We start from the raw sequence: 17597 nt of genomic DNA, 5'->3' as shown, positions 1-17597 counted from the left end.
CATAAACTACTAAACTGGACTGGAATAAAATTTGAAAATCTCTTTAATCTCAATGCTGCTGCTATTGGAAACCATCTAAGGCATGACTTACAAAATGACTTATATTGTGAAACTTCACAGACATTTCCAACGAACAGTTATACTGCTGGCCACTTTTTGTATGGTGAGCATTGTTATTTCAGCATATTATTTGTACAATGGCTACAACAGGAAAATGAACTTTCTGAGATCTCTTCAGAGGTGGAATGTGGAGACCTTCCAGTACTGTTGCCATACAAGTTAGCATCGTGGAAGATGGTCAAGCCCATTGATCCCTTAAGGACTGATCCTGTGGTACTAGTTTTTGTGGAAAGCCAGTACTCTGCACTTGGCCAGGACATAATAATGATTTTAGAATCCAGCAGGTTCCAATATCATATTGAGATTGCTTCTGGGAAAGGTGATCTTCCTGTGCTTATAGATAAAAACAAAGGCAAATACATTCTCATAATATTTGAGAATATCTTTAAGTATGTGAATATGGATTCCTGGAATCGAGGCCTTCTAGACAAATACTGTGGAGAATATGGTGTTGGAATGATCGGATTCCATAAGAGCAGTGAGAACTCTCTACAGACTTCTCAGTTAAAAGGTTTTCCTTTTCACATTCATGGTAATGTGGGTGTTAAGGACTGTTGCATCAACCCTTATTCTTCTCTGCTCCATATGACTAAATCATCTAAGTTTGATAAAGGTCCTTTGCCAGGAAATGACTGGACAGTTTTCCACATAAATCATTCAGCCTACCAACCTGTTATATTTGCAAAAGTAAAACACCTGAAAACCTCCCACCTCCTGTAATTAAAAGTTCTTTCCATGCAACTGTTGTTCATGACTTGGGTCTTCATGATGGGATTCAACGTGTTCTTTTTGGCAACAATTTGAACTTTTGGCTGCACAAGCTCATATTTATAGATGCTATTTCATTCTTGACTGGCAAGAGGCTTACATTGTCCTTGGATAGATACATTCTTGTTGACATCGATGACATCTTTGTTGGAAAGGAAGGAACAAGGATGAAGGCCAATGATGTTCAGGTAAAGTGTGCAAAAAAAAGGGCCATCTATGCTACAGTGATATTACTCAAACTTTGGGTGCAAAGTGAGATTTTTAAATTGAACTATTTTTATTTTGGAGCGCTCTCTCTCTTTTAGCTTTATCTCCCTTGTTCCACATGTATGCAATCAAGCAGGATGACTGTCTTAGACAGCCCAATCTAGAAACCAGGTGAAATACTTATTTACAAGAAGGGTTTCATTCCATTGAACTAAAATGACTTAAATCAAGCACTTCGACTTTTGGGTTGATTGGACTATTACTAGCATCCAATTCAATTTAATAGTTAATAAAGGGTCTTTGAGACTGACTAATCTTGCTGTTTATTTGTTTTGATAACTTGCATTGGCCATAGTTTCTTTTGACAAGATGTTAGCAATCTTGAATTTGTTTATTTATTGCTGCTGTTGTGGACAATTAATGCAAGTGATATGACTGAAAAGAAGAATCTCAGTTTCTGAGAGCTTAAGCAGAGCTGTGAATCCGCATTGTTTTGTATTTTGCATGTTGCATTGCTCATGAAAATAGACTGTGTAAGCAGTATTTTAGCTCAGGTTGGGTGCCAGAGTATCATTTGATGAAGTGAGCCTGAAAGTGTCTGCAATGCAACCCTGTGTCATGCCTATGAAGAAGTTTGTCTCATTGATTTGCATGAGGCTTGCTTCCATGTACCGTAAGTGTGGGTAAAACTCAAGCTTAGTTACTGATTTCAACCATAAGATAGCCTGGGGCAAAATATTCCTGAGCTCTTCTCTTTGCCCTACTCATTATTTCAAAGAAAGGTGTGGTTTGCAGTCAAGGAGTCCCTACTGAGGAAAGTTTGTTAAACTATTACCAGATAGCCTACACATCATGCTGTTACCGTATATAGATGCAATTTTGCCTTTTTATCTTGACCATTTCCCATTCTCTTTCAAATGCTCTGCGGTAATAGTTACTGCAGCACTGGTTTTGATTTGCAGCAAAGGTAAAATGCAGTGCAGTTTCCACATTTTTGAAGAACGGGGACAAATCATTTAGTGGCAAACTCATTGCTTTTTAACTGAACACTTATAACAGAAATGCTGCTAAAACATGCTCAGAAAGGAGTTGATTTTCCCCATACCTGTGCATGTCAACTGTTTGTTTCTATGGGAGGAAATAAATGGGTGCCCTTATGGTTACAGCAGCCACAGAGCATTAAGCTTCTGAGAATCAGGCCTCCTTGTGTCTCAGTAATCACATCCTGAGTTCTGTTTCCATGACTGTATTCTCCAGGAGCAATGTTGCTTCTCTCCTTCAGTTATGCCATTTACTTTCTTTGTGTACAGAACTTAATGTTTTGAAGACAGAAAAACTCTGCATAGGGCAGTTTGACCCCAAAGGGATCTGTGGACAGAACCAGCTCTTGCAAAATAAGCAATCAGAACATGTGCATTATGTACTCTTCTTTTAATGAGTTACCATCTACAGAACATCATGACCCATGTCCTAGATGAATGCCAGCAAGCCCTTTTCAGTGCCAAGTGGGAGTTTGCAGCCATTCTACAGGAAAATTCACCATAATATCTTATTGGGTATATATTGGAATCCAATCATATTTAGTGATATCAGCGCCCCTGAATTATTCCCAGTAATGCAAACTATCCAGTCTCTGGGAACATCCTTGTTAGTGAGTTAATCATTATGTAGTTATGTAAGTTCTATGCTTGATAAAAGGATTACCTAGACCAAATATAAGTTGTATCATCCTCTGAAGACTGTATTAGAATAAACAAATACCTCAGTCCCTGGCTAGAAAGGGGGAGACTTCTGGATAATGTACCAGCTACATCGAGCATGGAATCTCACTGTAAACACCTTCAGCAAATTCATTTGGAAATCTAGCCAGATGGGTGGGATATAAATAAATTATTATTATTATTATTATTATTATTATTATTATTATTATTATTATTTAATTGGTTTAGTAATGCAAATTGTGTTCATGTAGATTAATTACTGCAATCCTAAATCTACACACTAATAATAATAATATGAAATGTCTTCTATATATTGATATCATAGGCTTTTGTGGAGTTTAATTTCTGTATGTCTTATGTTGTATTCCAAATGAAGTATTCATTTGTGTGCAGAGGTGTAACCTTTGAAGAAAGCTACCTGTATTTTTCTACTCTTCAGCTTTTTCCTCTTCCTTATTAAGAGAAGTTGGGTGGTAAAACAGATGGCCAGAGAATACCCTGTAAAACCCAAACAACATGGTCCAAGAATCTATCAGCAATTTATTACTTTGGCTTTGTGTGCTCAGAATACCAGAAAGTGCATTAAATAGTCGAGAATGTAAGATACAAAGGAGAAAGTGTGTGAGAGAGCAACATTTTAACTCTGGATACCCTTTTGGTTAGTAATCGCAGACTCAATTGAACTGACATTAAATTTACTGTAAAACAACAATTAAATACATTGCTTTGTAAAATACCATTTTGAATTAGCAATTCAAAGGTTAGGGGTATTTAAGCAGTTTGACAGACACATATAAGAAAAACAACAAATGGTCAAAGCTGTATATTATGTAGCTGTAACTTTCATTTCTTAAAACAGTTAAAGATGTATGCTCTTAATCCATTCTATTTAATGCCAATGGCAAATCTCTCATTTTCTGCAAATCCTGGGTATGAAAGTCCAAAACATTTGAAAACCTGTTGCTTTCACATGGTGGTATAGCATGATGTACGGGAATTGCCCTAGTATGTAAACATTTGTTTATGATATGAATAATTCAATAAAGTGATAAACTTTAAAAAGTAGTAGTAGGCACAGGAAAAGCAACTTCTCTCTTCAGTTGCTCGGGGAAAACTTAAAGGTGTGCAACAGCATATTCTCTTTAAAGAAGACTTATTGTCACTGTCTTTTTATTTATTTATTTTAAAAGCCTTAAATTCCAGGATGGAGATTAATTCTAAAACTGCAATAGAAACAGCTCTTTAAATAGCTGTTATGTTACACAGAATCTGGAGAAAATATCTCATTAAACTGTAATCTATTCAAAGTTAATGCATTCCATTAAAGATGTTGTTAGCAGTGTCAGATGCAATGCATCTTCATTACTATTGATATGGAAGGAGTTGTCCTCAGCAGCACAATGACACAATGAGCGAATGAGGTAAAGATAATGTAAATCAGTTGAAAATCAGTTATCGAAAGGCATATTTTTGTGTGAATACTATCATATTGGATTGTGCTATTCTACTCAACGCATCGCATGTCTCAACTGAAAATAAGGTGCTGAACAAGGAGGTTGCACATGTTTTGCACCTGTGCGCTACTCATTTCAGGCTGGCAAATTAATGCAGGTGCATCTTGGAAGGTGGAAGGGGAAAAGGGTAATAGACGAGGGCAGATTTATCCAATGAGCTTTCTATGTTGAGATTCAACAACAACAGACCCATGTACCAAGGCCACACTAATTCTTGGCATAGTTCCCATCTAAACATGCATGCACCTCTAGTTGTTTCCAGTCAGAGATTACTCAATATATTAAAACTATAAATAATTGGAAAAAATAGCTGCCATTTAATGCACCCCAAAATCTTCTGCCTCATGTGGATTTCATCAACTAATGATATTTTATTTAGCTAAAAGCATTTCTAGATAGCTTTTCATTTTTTAAAAAAAATTCTAAAGTGGTTTGCTACAATAATCTAATGCAGTCACAATAAAACATATCAGTATAGTATTGAACTAAAGTAAAACAAAAAAACCTAGCATCAGCAGTCGGGTACTGCCTGGACCTGGGCACAAATACACAATGGATGAATGCAATGGAAGCACACTGCTGTTGGTGCCAGCCGCATTCAGGGTATGGGAAAATAGTTTCATAAGGTAGATACCACTATGGAGGATGTTTGCCTCCACATTAATGCAAGCTGAGAGTTCTTCACATCATAGCACAGCACAGGGGCATTGTATGAATATTGTAGGGAGCTAGCAGTCAGGGTGGGAGGGGAGGTGTTACATTCTGGTGACTTGGGACTCAGCTACATTAGTCAAGAAAGTGTTTTGTATGTGTTATAAACATGCAACACTAGATGGTGTTGTAGAGCACAAAACCTTTCTATGCAATTTTACATAGGGTTTTTTTCCCTTTAAATTTCTTTAATTTATGAATTATTTATAGCTTTTCCCCCCAGTGTGTAGATCCACCTTTGGTCCAAGGTGTTTCCAGTACCACTCATGAGCTTAACTTGCTGCTGAAAAAGAAGAAGAAGCCAGTGCCAAAAGAGCATATGCGGGGATGGGGGATACAAACCACCCTGTGATACTCGGGTGAAGGGCGGTATAGAAATGTGTGTGTGTGTGTGTGTGTGTGTGTGTGTGTGTATCCTTATGAATGAGTATAATGAGAGTGTAGTAGGAGCTTTTGTAACAGCAAACTTAAGAACACAGGCAAGGGGTGAAATGGCAGAGTAGGGTCTTTTACCAATGAGCATTGGTTGTAATAGGCAACAGTGGTAGATGCCAAAAGCTTACTGAATGCAGCATTGATGGAGTAGTATGTAAGGTACAGACACTGCTGGAGAATCGTCCGGGTAGTTTTCTCAGAATTTTCACACTGGAAACTGATTTGCAGAACAATATGATATATATTTCCTTTTGTTCATGGCTTTCAAATTAGGGAGCTTGGATGGATAATATAATTCCAGTTCTTAAAGCTGTCAAAGTAAATGGTGTTTAAATAAATAAAATAAGTGAATTTCACTTAGTGAGCTTAGGCACTAGTGACAGATTTGATGGCATGAAGCACACGTCTGAAATATCAGAACTATAAAATCTTATTTGTATTAGCCATGGGCCATAACAAAATTACAGAAAAAAATGTAACCATGAATAAAATGGAAAGCATGCAGCATCAAGAAAAGAGCAAACACATACTTTCAGAATCAAAGTTAAGTATTGTCACCATATTTCATCTAAAGCATCATTTCAAAGTGAATTTGGAGATTTCTGCTTGCTTAAAACACCACAGCAGATTTGAGCAAAATGCAGTTCAATAAGGCTTACAAAATTACTCCCAGGGGTGGGGGTTGGTAGCATCCACATGTTTCTAAAACTAGTAATTTATTCTGAAATTTGCAGACAGAAAAACCATACACGAAACATAATACATTGAAAATGTGCTTTGATAGTCCCGTTTTGCAAAAGTCTATGAAATGACTTATTTTAGCTGTGACAATCTGAAGTACTCTGGTGCTTAAATATCATATTGCAGCATAGAACCAAAGTAAGAATGTCTAGTCTTTATAAGACAGATTATCAAAAGTTCATATATATATATAACATACATATACATCACTTAATTCCAAAGTAGGTTTCTAAGTGGCTTGCAAGTATAAAAACCAATTACATGTGTTAAAATTTAAAAAATGTACAGTTAAAATGTCCCATTCTAGTCCAGCCACCTAGTTTAACCTCTGCCCTAATAGTTGATGTTTTCATTGTAGTAGTATTGTACAGGTTGCCTGAATCGGAAAATCAGTATATAAATGTTTGGAATGTTTGTTTGGAAACAGTAAAGCAGTCCCATTAAAAGATTAAAATGTAAAAGTAAATAACTAAAATATGCAATAAAACAATTCTGCTTAAAAATAACACAGTAATTAAAACAGGATATTTGAGTTGAGAGATCAAGGGAATGCCTTGAGTCATGCCTAATGAGTAAAAAAAAAAAAAGGAATCAGATGTGAAAAGAATGGGTGGTTTTCTGTCTTTAATCTCTGTGAATACAACATGCAACTTAATGTGAGGTGGAATATTCTTCATGTACTGCAAGAATCACTCATAACTCTTACTTGAGCCCTAAGGGGCATAATCAAAGTCATTAAGGAGTTCACTTTTTGCAGCTTCATGCTTTAATTCTGAAATTTGTCTACATACAGCAATTCTAAGATAAGAGGTGGAGCATTCAAGGAAATTGATATGCTACCCTACTGCCTTCATTATGTTTTTAATGTCTGAGATGTATTGCATAGTGATGTCCACTGGGCAAGACAAACTATGGAAGGTCATTTGCTGGCATGCAATGGTGTATATCAGGGGATAGAAGTTGTAGTGCAGCAACATCTGGAGGGCCATTGATTCTACACTCCAGTATAAGTGGACACTCATGTGAATGAGCATAGTAGCTCTAGTAATTGTGTTGCCAGGGCAAACAAAGACAAGGGGTAGGTATCATTTTAGTTCACATCCTTCCTTATTCTAACATGAAGTTCCTTTTTGCTGACTTTTTGGGCACATGGTTTTCGGTAGCTGTAAGAGACATAAGAGACCAGCAGCAGAAAATGACTGCCTATGCAGTTCTAATACAATTTAAATCATGTTCAATTCAGTGCACATGGTTCATTGGAAACTTACTTTCATGTTCATATATATTTATTAGATTTCCATCAGATTATGGGAGCATGTCTTTCTTTTTTAAAAGAAAATATCTATCTTTGCTTGCAGTGTTTTTTAATCACGAAGTTGTTCCCTTGTAGACTTTTTAAAAAAAGTTTCAATGAAATGTCTATTTAACCATGGCTTAGCAGGAACTTGCAGGCTCCTGTAGTGTGACTGCTTTTGCTCCTCCCTAGTCATTTTCCTGACATGCCAAACTAACCATGAACTGTAACAGTAAACCACAGGACAAACTTTTATGGCCCATGGTTTGCCCAGGAGACCTAAACATTGTGCCCTGGTGCGGATGACACACTAACCCAAATCATGGGTGAGCTCAGTAAGGTGAAAAAGCAAAATGATTGGTGAGGAGCGAAGTGGCTTCAATCTCCTCTCCCAGAGCCTTCACACTCATATGTTTGCACTACACCATCTTAGTGTGACATGCTAATAATTAGACCATTCTAACTATGGACTTTCTGATTCATAGCTCAGTCTCTTAACCATCAGAATCTGCTTTGCTTCTCCTCTTCCCATTTCCTCTCTCTCTCTCTCTCTCTCTATATATATATATATATTTGTGGTGCTGCTACAAAATAGTTTTTTCTAGGTTTCTAAAGATTAGGCAATCTGTGCATTGATTTTTTTTTCTCCAGCTCTATTTGCTGTTGATGGGTTTGGACCAGAGAACTTGCCAGAAAACTGAGTGGCCCTGTAATTTCTAGAGTTCTAAATCACACACCTAATTCCAAAACACTGCACGAAACCTCACTTGGCAAGCTGTTACTCAAACTAAAATGCAGGAGTAGTGCAAACAATTCATCTCATGTTCCTCACTCAAAATGTGCCCAGCATAGTGATGGGTGGCGCTCCTTCAAGACTAGTCACGTTATTTCTAAAAGTTGGGAAATATAATTATTTCTGAGCCTGATATCAAATCCAGCAACCTTGCCAGACACCATCCTTTCTCCCTAAATTAAATGCCGATGGGGTGGCAAGATTCCTCTGGGGGTGTTTCTGTGATACCTCCCTGCCTGCATCCTAGAATGCTGCATCTCTACAAATGAGTCCTAAATTGGCTGTTTTGCAGTGCAATCCTGTACATGTTTGCTCAGAAGTAAGTCATATTATATCCTATGGGACACTCCCAGGTAAGTGTGTATAAAATTGCAACCATAATCAGCATTCTAGACTCTTCCATATTACATACAACCCCAAAAGAATGGGAAGCTTTAAGAGAACATTCCTAGTTGGTCAATAACAAATATGCTTTTTGGATAATGGTGAAGGCTCGGTTTTAGCCAAGTGACCTGCTGGGTTTTAATGCTTCATTTCTTTGCTTCTACAGCTTGGTCTTCAGTCTAGCTATTGACTGTAATAGTTCAGGAATGGAGTGAAGGAAACTGGAAATCTTTCATGTTTGCCTAGTAAATGCGTGCATATGCCTTTTGTCAAATGCTGAAAGTGCTCCTAAGGTGGTTCCAGACTATCTCTAATTTCTGGTGGGATTCAATCACATACCAGCAAATTCAGGTTGTGCAATTATAGTTGATTAGGAGGTCTTGAGCAACAAACCCAGTCGCGTCAAAATGAGACTTTTGTGTTAAGAATGTGATTGGAGAATGCTTTGGAAAGTGTGCGGTAACTCTTGCTTTGACACAACAATGTCTAACCTCCTTGCAATTGAGCAATCAGAATGAATGCTCAATAACCAGGACATCTAGAAGTGCCCTTAGCTGGTATCGTCTCAGGTTTGTTAAATGGTAGGGCTGGTCTCCTGGGAATTAAAATGAAAGATGGATATAATGGAGCTGTAAAAAACCAACTTCGGCTTTCTTTTCGCTATCTACAAAGATCAAAAAGAACAATGTGAAAGTTGATGTGGCTGATTTGGCCACCTTTTCCAAATAGCTTAGAAGAAAATGTTATTCCACCTCTATATGTCACCTGTAAAAAAATTAATTAACACTATGTGACTGATTCTTGAAGATCACAGTTAAAAAATCAATTCAAAATAAAGAAAAAAAATAGAGTTGCCACCTTGGGCCCAAGCCCTTGGAGGGTTTCAAATAAAATGTCTATTGCTGAACACTTGAAAAGGATCGTTCCTGCTGCTACTACTTTGTTTTATTTTTCTCTTTCCCACCATCTTTGTTTTCTTCTCTTTCTCTGGAGATAAAAGAATTGCCTCCAACTTGAAACCAAATGTATAGCACAAAACAGCATTTGTTTACGAGCCCCCTTTCCATATAATGTTCTCAAAAGCAAAGTTCAGGAGTTTCAATATCAAGGACTGATCTAAACATGGTGACAGGCCCACACTGGCCTCTGAAAATGTATAGCTACCCTCAGCATGGTTGCGTATATTGCATAAAAGACCTATATACTCTCCTATAAATGTTATTCTTGTACATAGACTGCTGCTGTGCACATACAATGGGCCAACCCATACCTGCTGATCATTTGGAGCAGGTCAGATGTTAAATAATGGTCAGGTGTAGAAAGGCATAAAACTATCAGAATTCTAATTCAGGTATGCTATAGAACAGTAGCTGAACTTTAGAGGTGGTGGTTGTGCAAAATGACATAGATTTTAGCTAAGGCTTCCATATAGCTCTTTTTTTGTCATTATTGGGATTAAGATCACAGCTTTCAGTTTAGCAGGAAGGTTCAATCCCTGACACTTCCAGTTAAGAGAATCTTGAGTAACAGGGTTGGGAGTTTTTTTTGGGGGGGGGACCTTTCTGAGTTGTTGGAGAGTTGCTGTCAATCAAACTATACACTGCTAGACTGGATAGATTGACAGCCTGAGGTGTGAGGTAGCATGATATGACTTTTTGAGGTGCTGACTCGTGAGACACTAACATTGCAGTGTAGCAATTCAGTCTTCGTTTGGTTTTAGTCACTGCAGCTGACCAAGGTATTTTCCGTATTTTCCTGCAGAATATTCTCCCTATCACATTTTTCTTTTCTTTTTGCAAGCCTTGCATAGAGCTAAAGCCATATGAAGATGCCTTTTAAGGAGTTAGGCCAGTGTTGTCTCCTCTGACTGACAGAAGCAGTCCTTTTTTTCTATAACTGTTTTAAATAATTCCAATTTATAACAAAAGAACATTTTCCATTTTCCCTTGCCAATCTCCTGTGTCCATTTACAAAGCTGGTGTAAGTTACAGAGTAGCTTCATTTATATCTAATGTACATGTGAAACATCATGTTTTGGTGTATTAATATGTCCTGTTTCTAATAAGGAAACAAAACACAAATAAGCAAATAGGAACTTTCCTACCTCCACGTTCTATTTTAAAGTCTGCACAAAACTTCTTTCTTAACATTTATTTTATCTAGAGCATGTGCAGTTCTAAAAATGGCTACAAATGTATTGAAATTTATATGGAATTTGGAATGTGTTACTTGTTTGTGAGTAGCAAGCTTCTTAAAAAGGGAAAGGGACGCCTGACCATTAGGTCCAGTCGTGACCGACTCTGGGGTTGTGGCGCTCATCTCGCTTTACTGGCCGAGGGAGCCGGCGTACAGCTTCCGAGTCATGTGGCCAGCATGAGTAAGCTGCTTCTGGTGAACCAGAGCAGCGCATGGAAACACCGTTTACCTTCCCGCCGGAGCGGTACCTATTTATCTACTTGCACTTTGATGTGCTTTCGAACTGTTAGGTTGGCAGGAGCAGGGACCGAGCAACGGGAGCTCACCCCGTCACGGGGATTCAAACCGCTGACCTTCTGATCGGCAAGTCCTAGGCTCTGTGGTTTAACCCACAGCGCCACCCGTGTCCCTAGCAGGCTTCTTAGGATAACAAAATAGGAGATAACTTTTTTTTTTAAAAAATTGTCCATTAGCATTTTGGAGACCAACTAAGTTGGTTCTGGGCATAAGCTTTTGTGTCCATACACACGAAAGCTTATACCCAGAACCAATTTAGTTGGTCTCTAAGGTGCTACTGGACAATTTTTATTTTTTTTATTTATTTTGACTGTATCAGACCAACATGGCTACCTACCTGAATCTAAAATAGGAGATGTGAGAGATTGAACCTGGGATCTTTTCCATGCAAAATATGCACTCTACTACTGATCTAGAGTCCCTCTTCAGAATTTCATTGATAAGTACTGATAGTTGTCTTTTCATATTTTTTCATCAGAACTTCACATAAATTGGCTGCACTCATTTGTAACAGTGAGCGAAGAAACTTGGCTTAATAGACCAGACTATGCACAAGGTGCATGTTGATATAGACAGCCCAATAGCTCCCACTTTGTCAGTGGTGATGGGTGGGAATTTTCCTAAGAGAGTCTTGCTACCTGGTGATTTAATATTGGAGGCAAAGCTCATACCCAGGTCCTTCCTATTTCTTAGCTTGCCCATCCTTCACACTAGCCATTATGTGACATCAGCTCACAGAACAGCACTTTATAATGAACCACTTGTGAAGATTTATCACTGCTGCTGCTTGTCCGTGTTGGAAAAATGAAACTGATATGGCCCTACTCTTTGGATACCTCTTTCCCACACTATGGAGAGTGGGTTTGCATGGTTTTCAGGGTTATGTAGCCCAATACAGTACTGTGCATTACGGGGGGGGGGGATGTTTTTGTGTTTGATTGATTGATATAAGAAAGTAACAAGGAATGCTGGTTCCTATATTATTTGTGGGAAAGGAAAACCAAGAGCAAAAAATTTTATTAGAGTGTAGCCAGGTTTTCAATTATGTAGTGTGTGGTGATATTCTTTTAAGCTGTCTAAATTATACATTGTTGCACCTCAGAATATAAACCTGAGTTTCTCAAGTAGCAAGCGATGGGCTTTTTCCTGCTGTAGCCGCTGTTGTTTGTTTTTCTAATGATATCTCTGTGCTATAAAAAGCAATTGGAATTTTGACTGCTTGAAATGTTTTATGGTTTGGACAGCAGGTCATAAAATATCCGTTCTGAGACTCTAGTTTTCTCTGCAACAACCTTTGGAAATAATGCAAACAAAAATCTGTAAGCCATGCTGTAGTATTTTAAGTTCTGTGCTGGTGTGTTGATTTACCATGCTTTAAACTTTGAGTGATTGGATTCATGGAATCATAGAATTGTAGAGTTGGAGGGGGCTCTAGCCCAACCCCCTACAATACAGGAATATGCAACTGGCCCATACAGGGATCGAACCCACAACCTTGGCATTATCAGCACCCTCTAAGCAACTGAGCCAGGACATCAAAGCTCTTAATGTTTGTGGAATAGTTGTGTTCAAGTTTCTTTGCTCACAAGGGCCAAGCTTGGTGCCAGAGCTAGGAAATTTAGCCAGCTGTCAAAGGTCTTCAGTTTCTGGTGAAACCATTACCTTGTTGGAATGGGCCCTGAAAACCAGATAAAAAAAAATAAGGCAAGTGGAAGGAAATCCAGATGAAAGACAGAAACATAAGGAAGAGCTAAGGCAGGTTCAATCTGGATCTCTAACAACAGTGACATCTTCTGGTGTAGCCTCTGCATTAAGCAGTCTACAGTTAGACCAACAGAACAGGTTTCCATACCTGGTCTGCTGGTTAATGATGCAGAGTGTAGGAGGCCCTTTTCTTAAAGCCTGTTACTGAATTGTTCTAAGCAGAGCCTATTGGGGTTGTTTTTTTAAAATGAGGTGCTGGTTCTCATATCTTGATAGAAGTGCCATGGGTGCCAGTACATAATGGCTGACAATACTCAGTTCCATTGAGTGCTTTCAAATAAAAAGCTCTGGTCCTAGGCATGTACTAGTTGTCAGTCAAAACAATATTTGCAGCTTTGTATTTGTCACTGAGGTCCCATGGGTACTAATTATATCAGCATCCACTGAGACTATTAACATTAGAAGTACCCATGTAATGTAGAACTTCAAACATTGAGGAGATAGCAGCCATGTCACAAAGGTAACATTTGAATGAAATCTCTAACATGATCATACCTAACTATTTTTAAAAAATCAGCCTTGGTAGTTATTTAATGCCAAAGCCCTACCTCCTTTTAGTAGCCTAGTTCCTAGGGCAATTTAAAGTTACCAGTTTGGATTTAGACTTAGCCGTGGTTAGAGTAGGCGCATTAAAATCATTGGGATTTAAGTTAGTCATTACTAACTTAACTCCCATTGATTTCAGTGGGTATACTGCTCTAAATGTGTCTGGAACCAGCCCAATATCCTCATACGTATTCCATGTGGGGAGGGGAGGAATAGGCAGAGATAAATGGTTGGCTGTCAAGAATGCAACCATGGTAGTGATAGCATCATATGACAAGCCATGTGTCCGTAATGATGTGCAATTGAAACAAATGTTAACTTCATGAACATAGGTGTAGTAAAAATGGTTAAAATTTGCCCAAATCCTGTGAAGTTAAAACAAATTATTTCCCATATAAAACTCTGCTATTGTGCTTGTATTATGAGCTGCCACCCCATGTGGATTGCTCTATGTGTGAACCAGGTCTTAGAAGTGATCCATTTAAAGTGGTAGGTGCAAATGAGCCTAGTGTCTTAGGCTACTTATGCTGGCAAACAGCTGTTAAAACATTTGTAACAGTTTATCTGGAAGCAGTTAATCCATTGTTGGAAAATAAAAAGTCATTTAAAAAGCAGTTAAAATGCATATAAAAGCTAGTTCTAAAGAGCTTTAACAAGCATTTAAAAATGAACATGAAGTCTGCAACACTAAACATGCTTGCATGTAGTGCCTACTGAAATCATTTTACTTGCTTTTAAGTAAACAGGGATATGATTGTGTTGCAGCAGATGGCTTTAAAATGGACAGTTTCCAGTAAGTATCTAAATTAAATACAGATTAAGAGAATTAATAGAGGAAAAATATAATCACTGTTTGTACAGTTTTGTCTGACAATGAAAACACTCCTGTAACCTGTTTTGTATCTCTCTGGGAAGCCATAAAGGAATTTTTAAAGTGAGTAAATGTTTAATTAGGAACATTAGGTACAGTAGCTTGAAATAGTTCCACAAACCATTTCTTAAGAAGATAGCACACTCAGGATTCTGTTGTTTGCTGTAAGTTTTTAAAGGTTGTTGGTGGTAGATTTCTGTAGAGGATCATAAATTTTATAAGTTGACTGCACAGTTTGAAGGTTTGGACACTTAGTGAATAAAAAGTATTGTTATAGGATTGAGGTTTTATTTGAATGGTGCCTAAAGGTCCCAACAAAGGCAGATTCTGTATCTGCAAGGTTGTAGAAGGGACAGAACCTACTAAACTGGTCAAACTAATCTCTTTGTTAAAATAATGGCCCTAGCTGGGCCTGTAATCACCCACATCTGCATTACTAAATCCTGGGCCATGTTGCCCTAGAGACGATTAGATGGTAATGTTCTTTCAGAAGAGGATAAGCCTCTTCCTCCTTAACCCGGCTGGATGCCATGTCATCCTAGTGGTAGGAGAACAAAGGTGAGAGAGCTAGCTTTAGCCTGGGCTTAAGGTGGAAGCAAAGGAGACACAAAAGGTAGACGTATTCTGTGTGGTGAAACCAAAGCTATGGCTTTGGGGACCACCCTTGAAATGTAATTGGTAAGCAAGATCTGTTGGAATGTTAATGCTGTGAGCCTGTCCAACTTATGTTCAGGTTGTTTATATGTCTAAATTAAACCATCATGACATCAAAGTCTCCAACGACTTTCATTCCATGGAAACCAAACACTGAGTAAACACTGGACCCCTAGGAGGTTGGAGATTGGGATACAAGCAACAATATAATTATACTATGTGGTTTCACATTATGAAATGGGTCATTTTTGTATCCTGTGGACAATTCTAGCTAAAGATTACAACTGGCAAGTCCTTCAATCCTGGAAAAATATTGAATCTAATATTCTCAAAATTTGTTTTGGGCCCACTATACTAGATGTACCTTGATGAAAATTTCCATATGCGTTCAACCAAGTTGTTAATTTATCTGAAGTGTACCAGTGAATACGTGTGCCATGAAGCTCATTCAGGGCTAAACAAGACGTTCCACAGGCTATCCTCAACACTTCCAGTGTTTTGTTTTCATTTTAATGACAAGCAACCATGAGGGCCTCAATCAGAAGTGGAATTGGTGGGACAGCATCCTTAACCAGTTCTAGCTTAACTGTTTTTTCCACTCATTTGAGAATCCACCTCTTTTTCTATGTGAGCTGAGCAGTAGCTCTTGGGGACTGGCAGATGATTGGCAGAAATTTCTCAGGATTTTCTGCAGTTGGCTTAGCCCATTCCTTTTCTCCAGAAACATGCATTTCTTTTGCTCCTTTAAATACAACTTCTTTATTATGTGATTTGTCATAAATCAGCATACAAATACTGTACATCACATTTTAAAACATTAAAACTCAGCAAAGGGTTTCCAAACTGCTGGTAATTCCTATCATCTTAATAGAGAACAGGATTTTGAACTAATGGTTTCCCTTAGGCCACTGTGTGATCAGCAACTACAAAAGCATGTTTTGCTGCTTGTGTAAAAATAAAATAAAAGGCAGTGTCAATACTTTTTGTTCTCTCAGTTTTAAATGGAAATCTGAATGCATTTAGACAAAAGCTGCAATCCTGTACCCGTTTCTCTCATTGAAAATAATGGGATTGATTTATGAATGGATATGTATAGGGGTTTACTGAAATCTGCAGGTTTTTTCCAGGTTATTTCCCTCTTTGTCATAATGTATCATTTGACTGAAAACTGCCAAAAAGAGTAAAAAAAAAAAAGTATCCTACCTATGTGTTTTATAAACTGTTTGCAGCCTCCATTAAATTACTGAAAAATGTGAAGCTGGCTTTTAACCAGTTTTCTTCTTATCTGTCAATTTCTCTTTCCTTAACTGATACTACATCAGTTGTGGTTTATTTTTCTTACATAATTCTTGCACAATAGCTGAATATGTCTAAATAAATTTCTATCAGTGAGTAGGCTATGAAGCATGCACCAATATGTTTATATAGTTCTATTAATACAAATACTCAGAAGAACTGTTTATAAAAGCAAACATAAAAAGTAGAGAAAACCTTTCAACAACTTATCTTTAGTATACAAAATAGCATTTAGAAATGAAAATATAGACTCTGCCCCCATGAAAGCATACCCACACACACTCTGAAATTTACACACACATATACACACATAGCCCGAGCCATCTGTTGCTATATATTTTTCATGTGTTTTAACATTTTTCTTTTAGAACGTAAATGACAAGTAAAATGTCAAGTTACCCAGAAAATAATAATAGGTATGACAACCAAATGTGAGCTCAGCTTGTTTGTCTAGAAAATAGTTCACAGGATAGCAGCATCCTTCTACGTTGGTGCTTCTGTCTGTTTCTTTTACCATTCTGTTACATTTTTTTTAAAAAAATAATATTTTATTGAGCAACAAAAACACAGTATATACAAAGAGAAAAACAAGCAATAACTACAAAATAAGTTCAACACATGGGAGCTTTTGATAATAGTCTAAAGAACAAGAAAAAAATCAGGAGTGAAGGAAATAGAATTACAAGAATGCATCCTTCCACAATGGTTAATTGAGATCTGGTTTTAACTTTTTAACTTGTTCTTATTGAAATGGTTTTATGTTTTTATTGCTGTAATCTGCTTTGATATGTTTTTTATCACACAGTGGTATACAAATGTTTCTATAAATGAATCAAAATAAATAAAATTATAAATGGGGTATAAAAGTACAATGCACATTGCACAATGGAGAGAGAGAAAATTAAGGTCTCTATTCATAAAAAATATTTATATATCACTGTATCACAAAAATATATCACAGTGGTTTACAACAATATAAAAGCATAAAACTAGACAGTAACATCATAACACATTAAAAACAAGTTAAAAGCAAAAAATAAAATAAAAAAATAAGCAAACATTGATAGTGGGGATGTACTCTTAATTGCCTGCATAGGCCTGAATAGAAATGTTTTCAGCAGGCATTTAAAAGTTCACATAGAAGTCTTGCCAGATACCAGTAAAAAAAAAATCAGATTGTGAAGGGAATTGCCTATGTAACTGCATTGTCATATATTTAATAAATAACTACGAAACAGGAGTTATATTTTCAAAGAGACACACAGGGTTTTATCAGCATCATGAC

General features: G+C 37.3%; 1 protein-coding gene across 1 annotated transcript in view; it reads left to right on the top strand.

Moving 5' to 3' along the window:
* Positions 1-6: 6 nt before the first annotated feature.
* The window catches only part of LOC310742173 (bifunctional heparan sulfate N-deacetylase/N-sulfotransferase 3-like), a 56286-nt gene continuing 38695 nt past the window's right edge, over positions 7-17597 (top strand). Inside the window, 3 exon segments of the mRNA XM_083571159.1 lie at positions 7-202; positions 208-837; positions 840-1076. Coding sequence (XP_083427285.1) covers positions 83-202; positions 208-837; positions 840-1076 — 987 coding nt within the window. The 5' untranslated portion in view covers positions 7-82.

The sequence above is a fragment of the Podarcis filfolensis genome (genome assembly GCF_964270895.1).
Source record: "Podarcis filfolensis genome assembly, chromosome: 9".
Lineage (NCBI taxonomy): Eukaryota > Metazoa > Chordata > Lepidosauria > Squamata > Lacertidae > Podarcis > Podarcis filfolensis.
This window is presented reverse-complemented; position numbering and strand designations above follow the sequence as displayed.